Source organism: Saccostrea cucullata, unplaced genomic scaffold (genome assembly GCF_032062105.1).
Source record: "Saccostrea cucullata isolate Sc308-1 unplaced genomic scaffold, CSIRO_AGI_Scuc_v1 ctg88, whole genome shotgun sequence".
In the NCBI taxonomy this organism is placed as follows: Eukaryota; Metazoa; Mollusca; class Bivalvia; order Ostreida; family Ostreidae; genus Saccostrea; species Saccostrea cuccullata.
The window spans coordinates 936,616-951,716 of NW_026930139.1; the positions used below are offsets into that span (position 1 = coordinate 936,616).

Genomic DNA, 15,101 nt, shown 5'->3' on the forward strand with positions numbered 1-15,101 from the left:
ATGTTGGTTTCCAATGGAAGGTCTTATATCATGCACGAATAAACTCGTGAAATATGAAAGCCCTAGTACTATCTGTTCAAAATTTATGGACAAGGATATACATGTATATATATATTTTTTGAAAATGGGTCAGACACTAAGGTCAAGGTCTAAAAGTAAAAAAAAAAATCTCCATGAAAAGGTCTTATATCACAATGAATATATACAGAATAGAATAGAATACGAAGGAAGAAAGCAAAAGTACCAACATGTTCAAAAATTATGGCCAAGGTTAAAGTTTCGTAATTTTTTGCAAAAGTTGGTCAAACTACAAGGCCAGGGTCAAGAGGTCATATTTGTTGGTATCCGAAGAAAGGTCGATCTTGTCTCAAACCGGATATGAAAGCCATAACCCCAAACACTCTTGAAAGTTTTGGGCAAGATGATTATTGTTTTTGCAGACAAACAAACCAACAGTTTGACAGACAGATGGACAGACGGACATATACCTTGCAAAAACGAGAGCATAAAGCTAGTGAGTGAACAGAGGATCCCCAAACCTGCACTGGGGAAATCATTATCAAATCAAGATATAGACTATAGAAGGCAATTCTATGACACCTAATTTATCTCCAAACATTGAAGAGTTCAGCTGGAGGAGCAAAGACGTGACAAGAATCAAATAAATTTTCCTGGTGTGGATAATGGCCTTGACTTAAAGGTTTGTATGCCGTATTTATCTGTATAAGTAATAACTATACCATTACAAATTGCTGGCTAACATTATAGCAGTATGTCGTCATACTTGTACGGTAATTACCATACCACCTATGACTCACTGAATCCGAATTTTCTTGTCTCATTTTTAATATTTTTAGTTGTCATAAGTTATTGGATTTTTCATTCCAGATCTTTTAAGAGTAATGAAAAATGTAAAGTTTCTGTCTTCTGATTATGTTAAAGAATGAACTTTGTACCTACTTCCAAGAAGTAAACAGTGTTACTGTTAATATGAACTAGAGGTACTGTGAGCAATGAGCTCACTAAATGATACCCCCGCCTCCCATATATGAATATAATGGCAGTGTCCATGTTTTGCTCTGGAAAATCCAAAATATATGTCAGATCAAAAAGTAAAATAGGAGGTGCACAATGGCAATATGTAATAAAGATTCTCTGAAAGTTTTATTAAATTTCCTTCAGCAGTATGAGAGGAGTTGTGGATAAGAGATGGGTACCCCAAAGTGTAACAGATGGACGGACAAACGGACGGACATACCGATTACTATATACCCTTCCGCTTTTCAAGCTGGGGGTATAATAATAATTTTAAAGTAATGACAGCTTTCCAACTATCCATCAATAAAAAAACCCCAAATAGTAATTATTCCTCAGGGTTCTACAGTTTTGATCCATGTTCCATAAAATGATGGTATTGTTATATGCTACTCCCACTGGGGGATTTAAAGGGGGGGGGGGGGGGGGCAGGGGGCCACCCCCACCCTTTGTGTCCAAAAAATACACAAAATTTGATGAATCAATGGTTTTTATGGTGTGGCTGAGAACCCCTACCCTCACCCAAACTGGTCCATCCCTTTCTAGATTTCGGGATCCACTACTGACACCATATTGTCATAGTGCATAGGAATATCAAGACTGTCCACTTCTATAAAGAGAAAAGCTACACCAATACCAGGATTCAGAATGAGATAAACTTCATCACCTTCCCAATTTAAGACCTTTTGATTGAATTTTGTAAAAAAAAAAAAAATATTATTACATTATTATAACAGTTGGGGGAAAATGTCAGTCATATTGGGATTGAACCTGGGACCTGCTTCTAACTGTGCAGATACTCTAACTGACTGAGCTACAGGACTTACACACCCTATCCCTGTTACACTCTTCCCCTTTTTCTCGAGGTTTTCTGTCTTGAAAAGCTCACCGAGTCTTTTCTAAACCACCAGTGAGCTTTATTGTTGGGCGCCAAATATAAAAGGTGGGGGAAAATGTTGGCCAGGGACTCGAACCTGGGACCTCTTGTTAACTATGCAGGATCTCTGTTAGAGATTCTTTAACCACTGAGATACTGGGCTTGTGTGCCCTTTCCCCATTAAACAATGAAGTGCATAGAAGCTTTGGGATTGCTAGTTTGTTTCATATGCATGTAGAGTAAGGTAACAAATTGTGTCCAATTTGTTCTTTGTTGTAAGGTGGAGCTTCATCTATCCCCCTACAAAATCAACTTGTATCAATAACCCCCCCCCACACACACACACACAAAATCAGCTTGTATCAATTTGCCAATAAAAATGGCTTTGAAAAGTAAGTAGCAGTGATAAAAATTTTGAAAAACATGTACATGTTAACATTCAAGCCTCGATGGGATTGATGAAGAACTTTAAGATATCTTAGTATGGGAGATACCAACAATACCATGGGTAAAATACTTCAAGAGGAATTCTTGTCTACTTTCTGACTAGATGTAATATTAAAAGTATATTTGCTTATGTGTCTTATGTATTTAGATGTAAAAGATTAAAGATTTAAAGATCTTATTTTTCTTTCCTTCTCATAATTGTACCATTTTGTTTGAACAGGAATGATAAACTGAGTTTGAAATCTAGCATGGGCTATATTTTTTTCCAATTTTGCAGAATTGCAGTTTGTGAAAATAACTCCTTTTTCTGTTTCTTAAAATTACTGCAGAACATTTAATCTTTTGTAATAGAAGAAGGCATCACACGATTGACGGCAGTTATTTTTTTTTATTCTTAATGTTGAGGAAAAATATAAGGATCTTGACCTGACCTTGCTTCTAAATTAAAATATTCAACTTTAATCTAATCAATGGATAAGCTTTGGAAGCTCTTACTTGATACAGTAATTGTTTGTGACCCATGGGTGTGCCCTGACCCTGAACCAAACTGATTCAAGGTCACAAAAAAGGTATAAAATTCTATTTTTCTTAGCAACCTAGAACTTTTTGATGATCCTGAGGCCTAAGGTCATTTCACCAAGTTTAAAGTTACTAAAAACAAATGTAAAATATTTGAAATTCATGACAGGTCTAACATTTTCCAAAGAAGAAACATTGGATGTCAGTATTTCATCTAAAGATTACTTATGGTCAGAGGATTTGTCTTTTTTTTTTAAAAAATCAAGATCGTTCTGGCAACTATAAGGTCACATTCGCAAAATTTGAATGAGCACTTTAAAAAATTATTATGATAGCTTGCTCACAGTACATTTAGTATAATTGGAATTTAAAGGTAAGTATGGTTGATTTTTTTTTTTCGTAAGCAAATTCTTGTGAAATAGAGAAGACATAATATTTTCCTCAAAAAAGAAAAGCCACGTTATTTTATCAAGATAGTTTCTTACATTGAAGTTTATTCAACTCAGTGGTTTTTGCTATATATGGATGATCATTGGGTAAAATTTTTATACTTTAAGATGACAAAGTTAAGACAGAAAACATGTATAATGTAACTTTTGATCTCTTGCCAAGGTTGTAAAATAAATCTAGACCACATGTATGATTTTTTGTTTACATAAAAGTTTTATGTTAATTTTTCAAAGGACAGAATTTTTCAATTATGTATATATTTACATGTATGGTTTATTTATATATACACTAAGTATTTAAATTGAGTGTTGGCTATTTTGATCCAGGAAGTTAAAATGCCGTTTACTTTTTAATGCTCTATGAGAAGGCTGTAAAGAGTCAGTTATTAAAACGACAGGATGATGAGATGATTTTGATTGAGCTCTTTCTTGGCTTTAAATGGAAAATCCAATACCTGTTTTACTAAATGCGTCAACAGGTAGTGTGACTACTCGTGAGGCATGTCTTGATTAAGAAATACACGTATCATGGAGCAATCACCAGCTGAACAGGTGGATACCCACCTGAGTCTTGGACAGCTAAGTGGTAGAGAGATTCTTTGTGTGACTACCTGTGAGATTTATGTTCCTCTCCCCGAGGTGAATCAGGTGGGGCAGGGGACACTGGAGAAGGTCAGAAAGGGGGACAAGCTTCTCCACCCACACGGAGGTCTGTGTGACTTGTACCTCCTGACTTCTCCTCAAGATTCCAACATAAAATCTCTAGCTATGGACTTCTATAGTTCTGAGCAATCGGTACTCTCCCGAAAAAAGGATGCTATTATAAATGTTTTTTGCAAGGATTATTTTTAGCAAAAATTTTCTTCATGAACAATTTTTTTTCCAGATTAAACTGTCTATCACATTGAACAACATTACTAAAGATACTCTAAGGGTGTTTATCAGAAGCGACTCATGGTTTGAGTTCTGGAGTCACCTTGGCAACCGGAATCACAATACAACCATTAAGTTGTGCCAGGATGATGAACACTGGAAAGATTTCTCTTCTCTTCTAAAGGAACGGGTCAGCTTCCTTAAAGAGTGTTTCAGAACCAAGGGAAATCCTAATCAAGGTGTGTATCGCAAACTCAGGTACATTTCATTGAAGCAGGTCCATCATGTAAAAACACAAAAATATATAGTACAAAAAATTAACAGTTATATTTGTAGAAATTTATATTCAGACAAGATAAGTAAAAATTAATTCTAGAATTTTCTAAGTTTAGTTGGATTGCTTGAATTGCAGAGCATATGTACTACAGGTAATGTTAGGTTACAAAACAAAGACCACCTTATTGTAGTTTGACAAACAGAAGAATGATGCATGTAATAAATTCCATGATATTATATAGTCCTTGGCTTATGTGTACTTGGTCACTGAAGTTAAGTGCATTGAACAGCCTTGTAAATAACATTTTGAATGAAGAAGAGATTTATTAGAGATTCCATGCTTTTAAGAACTGGGAAGTTAATCAAAAATTTAGAATTATGATGTTTTCTTTTGTAGTGTTTGAACTTGTTGCATTTCAGTCTAAGAGGACTGCAAGCACCAAATCTAAGCAAGAGTTGAATAAAAGTGAACCACCAAAAGAAAAAATACAGGGCACAGATACATCAGAATTGGAGGAAAAGGGTGTTATATATAGATTTCAGAAACAGTCCGACAGTGATTTATATCAGAAAGACAAGGAAGATAAAATTCTTCATAGAACACAGTCCCAGGGGGAAATCCCTGAGAAGGATAGTTCTAATGTTTCACCTCCAAATACTCAAGGAGTTCTAGTCTCTCGTCCAGTAAAGATAAGTGAGTCAGAAACTGATGTGTTTGAACCTCCGTTTTCTCCTGCCAATTTTAAATTGATAGACACTAAATCAAAATTATTTGGCAATCTTCTCCTGCAAGAAAATAAAATAGAATCCAAGAGCAATGATTTAGAATCAACAGTAAAACCAAACAGCGTTGAAGCTGCCAAATATTTGAGTGTTTTTCAGCCTCAGCATGTGCCTTCTCCTCAGTCTTTGAAGGCTGAGATAGAAAGAGATTCCAGTATTTATGAAAGTGAAAGTGGTGATTATGAAGACATGATGGACCAAGAGAAAGCCATTCAGAGACTAGTAGAGTTGCTGCAGGCAGCCATTAATTCAAATGATAAAGAGGCTGCAGCAAAGCATGCTGGGAGTTTAGCAGTCAGTGCTGCAAAGGTGACCATTACATTAGATAGCAGTAGTCTGAAGAACCCTAAAGACAAAGAGTTCAGGTAACTAGGCAGATTTCTAAGGGCACACTGTAGTACATCCAAAATTATGCTAATGATATAAATTTAAAATGTGCATTCTTGTGGAAAAAGGAATTTTTCTATTAACTTGATTAAGGAGACTTGTATATAAAAAAGGCAATGTAATTCAATGCAATTTTAGTTGTTTTTTTTTTTTTTATATTTCTGTAAAATTCTTTTGCAATTGCTACTGTCGACATTAAAATCATCTTGTTTGTTAAATTCCTTCCTGACTAATGAATTTGAATTACAATTGAGCTACAGGATAGAAAGGCAATCAAAACATGCTTCTTTAGTTGCTATGATGTAAAATAGTTCTAATATTCTGAATTCGGGAACCTATTCTGTATATTAAGTTAAACTATGTTCTGTGAAAAGATGGTTTGATCGATTGTTTCTCAACATCCTCCTATCCAGAGGGTCCACTGAGTTAAAAGAGAAAAAATTTTACAGTAAAATTTGTCTTATCTGGTCACCAGTGGTTTTAAAGAAAATATTTCACGTACATGCAGTTATTGATAGTGGTAACCTTAACATGGTTGACTGTACTGAGATGTGTGCATGCTTCATTTTACAGCATTAAAGTGTACGTAGAAGACAGGGAAGCCTCAGGAGGATGTATAACTCTGAATGTCAAACCCTCAGACACAGTCAAGGACCTCAAGCTCAGGGTTCGTATTATAAGATTCACTTATGTACTGTTCTTCATTTATTAAACAATTCAAAAACTTTATAGGTACACTTAAAAAGTCCTTCTCTTTAGCATTTTTTGTTTAAATTTAGGTTTAAAGAACACATACGAAATTGTATTTTTTTTGCATAAAATGCAAATGTGTTTGAATTATGATGAATAGTTATTAATTTTTCTTTTTTTTGCAAATTCACAGCTGTAGGATACATTGAAATTATTATTAATTTTTTTTACTGTGAACAGATGTGTTTGAAGCACAGTTTTCCAATGGAGGTCCAGAAGTGGATCATAGGGAAGCGTATCCCCCCCGACACTGAGACCCTCCAGAAGGCTCGAGTGAGTCAAGGTCAGGCAGTCTATTTATATCTCATCTCACCCAAGTCTGTGGGACTGACCAAGGAGAAATTTATGGAGGACCGACAAAAAATGCTTCATAACCAGCGTGAGTCTTGTTTTGTACAGAACCACGAATATAGTCATGTTTATGTGTACATTAATGTGAGTTATCAAGGTATTTTTACAGTATCCTGTAAACCAACTATCCTTTGCATAATCTTTTATTTGCAGCTCATTAATTTGGGATCAATCTTTCATGATAAATTGTAAGGACTGAGGAAGTGTTCTCTTCAAATACAAAGTAAACTCAATACAGTGTAGTTTGTGATGTTTAATATTCCTGAGTCAAAGTAGGTCGTGAAAACTGGCGGATATTTCTCGCATGCAAATAAAAGATGATTTACAGTATTTTGCAAGTATTTGACTGAAGAATTATCTTACTTTTTCTGATTTCATTGACAAATTTTCAATGCTCGTAACATAAATGTACATGTATGTGGCAAGTTTTTAATTTTTTTTGTTTTTTCAGCTCCAAATGTTCAGTATCAAAAGCAGGGACCCACAAACTTTGCTGAGAGTGGATGTAAGAATACATATATAGAATATTAGATATTTTATCCTTGGATATGAATATTTTTCGGGAATGAGACAAGATTTGTAAATTATTCGTAAGTGCAAAAAACATACATGTAGTTTCAAAAATAAAATAAATTCCCTATCCAACTGTAGAATATCTTTTTATTTCATTTTTTTTTTACTTTCCTTAAGTATTACAGTTGAGAGATGCTATAGCTAAGCTGTTGCTAGATTGAACATTTTAAAATTAAAACAGATATTAAAATCAATTCTGAGAACTTTGGCAATTTTAGACCATGTGAGAATTGTTATTTACTGCTGTGAAGTGCTGTCTTAAAACGAAGTATTTTCTTTCTAGCAGTCTTAATTACAAAATCTCAAGTATTTATTTGGGCCTCTTTTCATGTTTCAAGTGCCCAATAGTATTCTCTGGTCTATCTGTGAAAACTTTATATGACCATACAGGTTTATATTATTACATGGTTAAAAGACAGAGGAAGATAACCATAGATTTTTTTTTTAAAAAGTCACTTCTTGAAATGGTAAAAGCTTGTAATTAATTACATGTATATGACCAATATTGACCATTGTGATGCAATAAGTGAAGCATTTTGAAATTATACAGATAAAACCATATTAAGGGATCCTGTATGAATGTCTTAATTCTTTAATTATATATGTAAGACTCCAAAGTCCGATGGTGACACCAAAGTCCGATGGTCTCGCCAAACCCCGATGGTCTGTGCCAAATCCCGATGGTTTGTTGTCGGTACGGATGCCAAAGTCCGATGGCTCGTTTCCTATGAGACACGTTGCGCTAAAGTGCGATGGTCTGACATGCCAAAGTCCGATGGTGTGGAGAAACAATTAACGTTTATGACGTCACAATAATTGGATGTCATTCACTGATGCCGTTGTCCTGCATTCAAAAGCCAAATTTTCTGAATTGGTCCTCGCATACAATTTTACTGATTTTGCTTATTGCTTGCACCTTCCAAAGATATTAAGGTTAGTTCTTGCACACCACTCGACTGATTAGGGATAGTCTTTGCTTCGCACTATCCCGAGAGATTAAGGGTTAGCCTTTGCACACTAGTCGAGTGATTAAGTTTAGTCTTGCATCCACCCAAGATATCTAGGTTATAGTTGTTACACACTTTTTGAACGATTAGGATTAGTTTTGCGCGTATCTGAGAGATTAGGGTTAGTTTTCACATTATGATACTTATTTATTTAAAACCTTGGCCTGGCGCGGCGTTGAGGTTTGGCGCAGTAGTACTATGACGTCATAAACGTTAATTGTTTTCCACAAAATCGGATTTTGGCGTGTCAAACCATCGGGGATTGGCGTGTCAGACCATCGGACTTTGGCGTGACCATCGGACTTTGGAGTCCCATCACACTTTGGAGTCCTTTTTATCTAAGTTAAAATTGCCCCTAATGCAAAAAACAAAAACAAAATCAAAGTTTCATAACCCCCAATGTAAAAAAAAAGTTTGTTTTATGTACAGCTTACATTCCAATGGGTACCCCTGTGACTCCTCAGACCCCCCACAGTGCCCTACCCCCCTCCGGACAGAGATCTGAGCCTTACAGCAGCAGTTCTACAGGGGGAGGCCTGACCCCCAACCCTTGCCAGCAGGGTCAGATACAGCAGCAGAAGTCCAGGGATGGTGCCGGTAAACCGAAGGCCTCTCCCCAGGTCATCAGGGAGGGGTCAGTAGAGGGGTTTGAAGTGATTCCACCCACAGCTGTCCTGAGGGGAATCCCCCAACCTCAAAACAAACAGGAGACCAAAATTCAGGTAATTCCAGTATCAAGCACTAGGAAAGACATTCACTAAATAATATTTTCATATTGTTTAATATGGCTGTACGTTTAAAAATAAATACCGAATAATTCATTGTACTGATCATGGCTTTTCATTTTGTTTTGGAAAATCAAGCTCAATTTTGAGTGAGGCATTTTCTTCAACTGGACTAAATATTTCCCAGTGTTTTTCTTTAAGTATTACTTCCAAATATGTTTAGGAAGCATATATTACAAAACATTCCTTCGATAACTTAGGTTTCATTATGAATTGAATTTTATAAACAAATGCTAAAAGAAAATAAAGTCAGTTCAATTTATCAAATTTTGAGGTCTTTGAAAGTTCATCATAAAAGATGTAAATATCATTATATCTAACCACAACGGGACTCAAAATCAGTTCGCTATATCCGTAAATTTGTTATATCAGAGTTCATTATAACCGTAAAAATAAAAAGTTACAAAGATTTGTAAAGAATTATGCCGGGGACCCAGAAAAACTTCGCTATATCTGTGAATTCGCTTTATCCGTGTTCGTACTAAACAAGTTTTACTGTAGTGTATTTTATAATGAATGAAAAGGCTCATGCATTTATGCAGTCAACAAGTTTAAAGAACTTCTTGCTGCTTTGAATTATATGTGTACATAACTATTTGTCATAACCATTTTTTTCCTTTCTAAATTAGGCTGGCTGGGTTTGCCCTGCCTGTACTTATATTAACCAGCCAACACGGCCAGGTTGTGAGATTTGTGCCACAAACCGACCACTGGACTATCAAGTGCCTGAAGGATACAGAATGACCAAAGAAGAGGAGGAGAGGATCCAGAGGGAGCGTGAGCAGGAAGAACAAACTCAAAGGGTAGGTTTTAAAGAAAGGGTGTAATTATATACAGGGTAGTTAAACTCATGAATTCTTAATTTCAGGTACATTGTATATGTTACAAGATTATCTTTAATGCATGAATTATATTCAGATGTTTATCTGGGACAGCCCGTAACACAGAATACATACAAATGCAGACTGACACATCACATAGATGATCTGTATTTTTTGTAATTTGCTGAAAATACATGAAATTATTAAAGGAATTGGCCCATTTTTTTCTGTGTCATTTCTGCATCATGCAGTAATTATACACCTTGTTCAGGCTTTTCTCTTTGACACTTTTCCAGGCCAGCGTGAACAGAGGTCAGGAGAGGGGTCCAAGAGAAAATACTGACGAGGAGTATTATGGTGACCTTGAGGAGCGAGACCTGGCAGCCATCTTGGAATTGAATGAAAACTTAAACAGGGCCAGAATTAGGTCCCCTACAGAGAATGCCCTCACCCCACCCCATGGGCCACCCCCTGACCCTCATTTGATGGACCTTGGAAATGTCCATAGAGGATCAATGGACAATTTACAGTTTCCTCTGGACAATAGACATATAGACTGGAATGAAGAACATATATAAAATAATATACATGTCTAGGATGGAGGGGGAATATGAGGAAATTAATTTCATATTTCAATATCAGTCATTTGAATTGCAGTTTGAATGAAATCATTAACACAAAGTTACAGTTATACAAGTATTCACATGTATGTTCTGTGTTTTATGAATTATGTAATTATGTATTAGTATCTTCAAAAATGTTTTTGTCAAAGCAAAGATCTACAAGGGAACAATAAAATCTTATTCTATGTAAGTGTCATATTTTTGAAAATAGAAATACCATAAGAGAAAATATACCTAGGGAATTGAAACCCATGTACAGTATACCACCTATCCAAAAAGAGTTGAATTTCAACAGATACCGGTAACTGTAACAAGTATTTCCACTGATTCAGAATCTAAAAGATGGTAAGACATTTATTTGGTGGAATGTCACATATTGAAGAGGATGTTCTGTACATTAGATCCATATAGAAAACAAGATGTGTTTGTGAAACACTGATGCACCCATAAGGCAGCTTATGCTGAGGTTTGAATCTTCTCTGTAAAATATGAAAGGCAGTCCTAGTTCTAACTGTTCAAAAGTTGTGGCCAAAATTAAAGTTTTTAAAAAGTGGGTCAAACTCTAATGTCAAGGTCAAAATATTTATACCCACTGAAAGGCCTTGTCACAATGAATATACATTAGAAGTATGAAAGCCCTTGCTCCAGCTGTTTAAAAGTTATGACCAAGATTAAAGTGTGGTATTTTTTGTAAAAGAATGTCAGACTCCAAGGTCAAGAGGTCAAATTTGGTGGTACCCAAAGCAAGGTCTTGTAACAAGGAAAAATACCTGTGAAATATAGCCCACTCACTTAAAAGTTGTGGGCAAGGTGAAAGTATTTGCAGACAAGCAAACAGCTAGACAGACATGGACAGACAGACAGGGCAAAAACTATATAAAAACTACATGTATAACAAGTCCAATGACTGTTCTACTGTGCATGCAATGTACATGTATTATTTCTGATTTAACTGAAACAAATCCCACTCTCTTCCTTATAATCAAGTTTTACTGTAAATTCTTTGTTTTATTCCTGATTTAATTGAAACAAATCCCACTTTCTTCCTTATAATCAAGTTTTACTGTAAATTGTTTGTATTACATGTATTCCTGATTTACCTGAACAAGTCCCCATGTATTCTTTATAACCAGATTTTACTGTACATTGTACATACAGTATTATTTCTGATGTAGCTGGAACAGGAGCGAGAGGACCTGGAGAGGAGGCTCAGACAGGAGAATTTTGAGATTTTGATGAAAGCTGAGGACAGCAGTCTGATTGGTAACTCTCAATCCTTCCAGTGTCCCATCTGTTTTGATGACATCTCACCAGGAAATGGGGTCATTCTCAGGGAATGTCTTCACACATTCTGCAGGTAAAATACTCCTCACATTAGGTTTGAGAAACAGCCATTAAGTCCCACAATTTTTTCACTGACTAAGGAATAAATTTCTATATTCCGGTTTTATAGATGGCACAGTCTTTGATCGTATATTTTGATGAGGTTTCAACAGGGAGATTTTTTAGTGTATTTTACGAGGTTTCTATTTTTGGTGATACAGGGATATTTTTTACCGTAATCTGACAAGGTTTCTATTTTTACAGGGACTGCCTACAGGGGGCGGTGGTACACAGTGAGGAGGCAGATCTCCGCTGTCCGTATCAGGATGACCACTACGCTTGTAATGCCTCCCTTCAGGATAGAGAAATTAAAGCGGTCAGTATATCTGTTAAAAAATTTACTTTATACAGTTACCTGTATAATTAAATTACCATTAAAATGATTGAATGCATTGCCTTATAGATCATAATAAACAAAAAAAAGGCTGTAAATAAATAAAACTCTAAAGCTTTGATGAGTAGTGTGTGGCTAAATGAAATGATGGAAATTACAATGTACACATTTCTATGCAATGACACTGTGAACATAAATATTTTTGTGTTATTGTCATTTGACCTTGACAGCTGGTGGAGGCCAGTGTGTACGAGAAGCACCTCCAGCGGAGCCTAGTAACGGCCGAGAGTCAGGAACAGAACAGTTTCCACTGTAAAACTAACGACTGTCCTGGCTGGTGTATCTACGAGGACCTCGTCAACTTCTTCAAGTGCCCGGTCTGTAACAAGGAGAACTGCCTGACCTGTAAGGCGATACATGAGGGCATGAACTGTAAGGAATACCAGGAGGACCTGAGGATCCGATCCTCCAACGACAAGGCCGCCAAGCAAACCAATAAAATGCTCAAGGTAACCACAGCACTCTGTCTTCTGTTTGTGATGTCATTCAATTCTTGGTAAATAATGCATTAAACAGTCCCCGGTTGTAGAAATAATAAAACATATTTTATAACATATGCTCATCATATATGGTGTATTTTCTAGGCCCTTTGTAAAAAAAGGTTAAAAAGCTACAGTTTACCATGATTCTTTTTTAGGATCTGCTGAAGAAAGGAGATGCCATGAAGTGTCCTAAGTGTGAAGTGGTGGTACAGAAAAAGGATGGGTGTGACTGGATAAAATGCTCCATCTGTAAAACAGAAATCTGCTGGGTCACTAAGGGGCCAAGATGGGGACCTCTGGTAAACATCCTACGTTGTTATAGCATATTTAAAATTCTTTGTTAAAGTTTCAGACTTCTCTGATAATAGAATATAAAATTATTGAATCTGTTACAAAATACATGTACCGGTATTTATGATGAAAAAAATTGTTTACTGTAGGGTGTCCGATATTAGTGGTGGAAATCTGTGCCATGAGAACTGTAACAATTGTCATTAGGCTTAAGTCAGTAGGGTGTGAGAACTGTAACAATTGTCATTATATTAGCTGTGCCATGAGATGCATTAGGCTTAAGAGTGTGCCATGAGAACTGTTACAATTGTCATTAGGCTTAAGTCAGTAGAAGGGAAGCTGTGCCATGAGAACTGTAACAATTGTCATTAGGCTTAAGTCAGTAGAAGGGAAGCCGTGCCATGAGAACTGTAACAATTGTCATTAGGCTTAAGTCAGTAGAAGAGAAGCTGTGCCATGAGAACTGTAACAACTGTCATTAAGCTTAAGTCAGTAGAAGGGAAGCTGTGCCATGAGAACTGTAACAATTGTCATTAGGCTTAAGTCAGTAGAAGGGAAGCTGTGCCATGAGAACTGGAACAATTGTCATTAGGCTTAAGTCAGTAGAAGGGAAGCTGTGCCATGAGAACTGTAACAACTGTCATTAAGCTTAAGTCAGTAGAAGGGAAGCTGTGCCATGAGAACTGTAACAATTGTCATTAAGCTTAAATCAGTAGAAGGGAAGCTGTGCCATGAGAACTGTAACAATTGTCATTAAGCTTAAATCAGTAGAAGGGAAGCTGTGCCATGAGAACTGTAACAATTGTCATTATAGGCTTAAGTCAGTAGAAGGGAAGCTGTGCCATGAGAACTGTAACAACTGTCATTAGGCAAAAGTCACTGGAAGGGAAAGCTTATTATTATATCAGCAATAACAGCCACCATTTAATAGCAATTCAGCAGCTGGAGATTTGCAAGTTCTGTTTGAAACAGCTTACTGAAAGATGGAGTCGGAGTATTATACATGTATGTCTATCTGGCTTCCAGTGCAAGCTTTTATATCATTTTCATATTTTAGAAAAATACAGGGCTTAATTTGTATTGAAACTGTACCTTGTTCTTTTGGAGGAGATGTTATAAAGATCCATCGTATTATCGGTACATTTCATGTTTTTAAAAAATGGCAATAGTTACAGAGCAATACATATATCACGTGGCAGCATCATGCATTATATAGCCAATGGCAGTCCATATATTTTTACTGAAGGTTTTGTAATATATCATTTTTTTTTTATATGTGCATTCTGGTACAGGTAGTGCTTCATCAATGACTTGTATTTTCAGGTATTAATGCCATCTGTTTCATTTTGCTAAAGAATTAAACAGTATACATACAATGAACAATGATTATAATCTAGGTATTGCTCACTCCATAAACAAGATGTCCTTACATTTTCTGTTAGGTCTACTGGTCGTAGGTTACAAATCTTTATGCATCAGTCTTGTGTCTAGTACTTTTGTCTATATGACTGTAAGCATTTTTGCAACATTTTTTTTATACCCCCCGCAAACGAAGTTTGGGGGGGTAAATAGGAATCACCTTGTCTGTCTGTCCGTCTGTCTGTGCAATCGTGTCCGGTCCATATCTTTCTTACAGAGGGACTTAAGAATCTACTACTCCATACAAAGATTGCCCATGACCTAAGGGTGTGTCATGACCTTGACCCAAGGTCATTTGGGGAACTTCAAGGTCACTGGAAGAAAAATTTCATATTTCGTGTCCGGTCCATATCTTTCTTATGGATAAACTTGGTAGGTTCTCATTTCACAAAAAGATTGCCCATGACCCAAGGGTGTGTCATGACCCTGACCCAAGGTCATTTGGGGAAGTTCAAGGTCACCGGAAGAAAAATTTCATAATTCGTGTCCTGTCCATATCTTTCTTATGGATAAACTTGGTAGATTCTCCTTTCACACAAAGATTGCCCATGATCCAAGGATGTGTCATGACCTTGA

General features: G+C 36.2%; 1 protein-coding gene across 1 annotated transcript; it reads left to right on the forward strand.

The window, feature by feature from the left end:
* The first annotated feature begins 3,688 nt into the window (after positions 1-3,688).
* Positions 3,689-13,429, forward strand: LOC134283019 (ranBP-type and C3HC4-type zinc finger-containing protein 1-like). Its single transcript, XM_062765440.1, has 13 exons — positions 3,689-4,122; positions 4,214-4,439; positions 4,874-5,624; positions 6,220-6,313; positions 6,577-6,775; positions 7,199-7,252; positions 8,757-9,049; positions 9,742-9,915; positions 11,732-11,913; positions 12,144-12,255; positions 12,504-12,782; positions 12,971-13,114; positions 13,424-13,429. Exons 1-13 carry the CDS (start codon positions 3,856-3,858, stop codon positions 13,427-13,429), a joined length of 2,781 nt encoding a protein of 926 aa, XP_062621424.1. The 5' UTR covers positions 3,689-3,855.
* The last annotated feature ends 1,672 nt before the right edge of the window (positions 13,430-15,101 follow it).

Coding starts and splice junctions, on each gene's coding strand:
- LOC134283019 (XM_062765440.1), top strand. CDS start 3,856: ATGGAGCAATCACCAGCTGAACAGGTGGATACCCACCTGAGTCTTGGA. Junction 6,314..6,576: donor TCAAGGACCTCAAGCTCAGG/GTTCGTATTATA, acceptor TACTGTGAACAG/ATGTGTTTGAAGCACAGTTT. Junction 6,776..7,198: donor AAAAATGCTTCATAACCAGC/GTGAGTCTTGTT, acceptor TTGTTTTTTCAG/CTCCAAATGTTCAGTATCAA.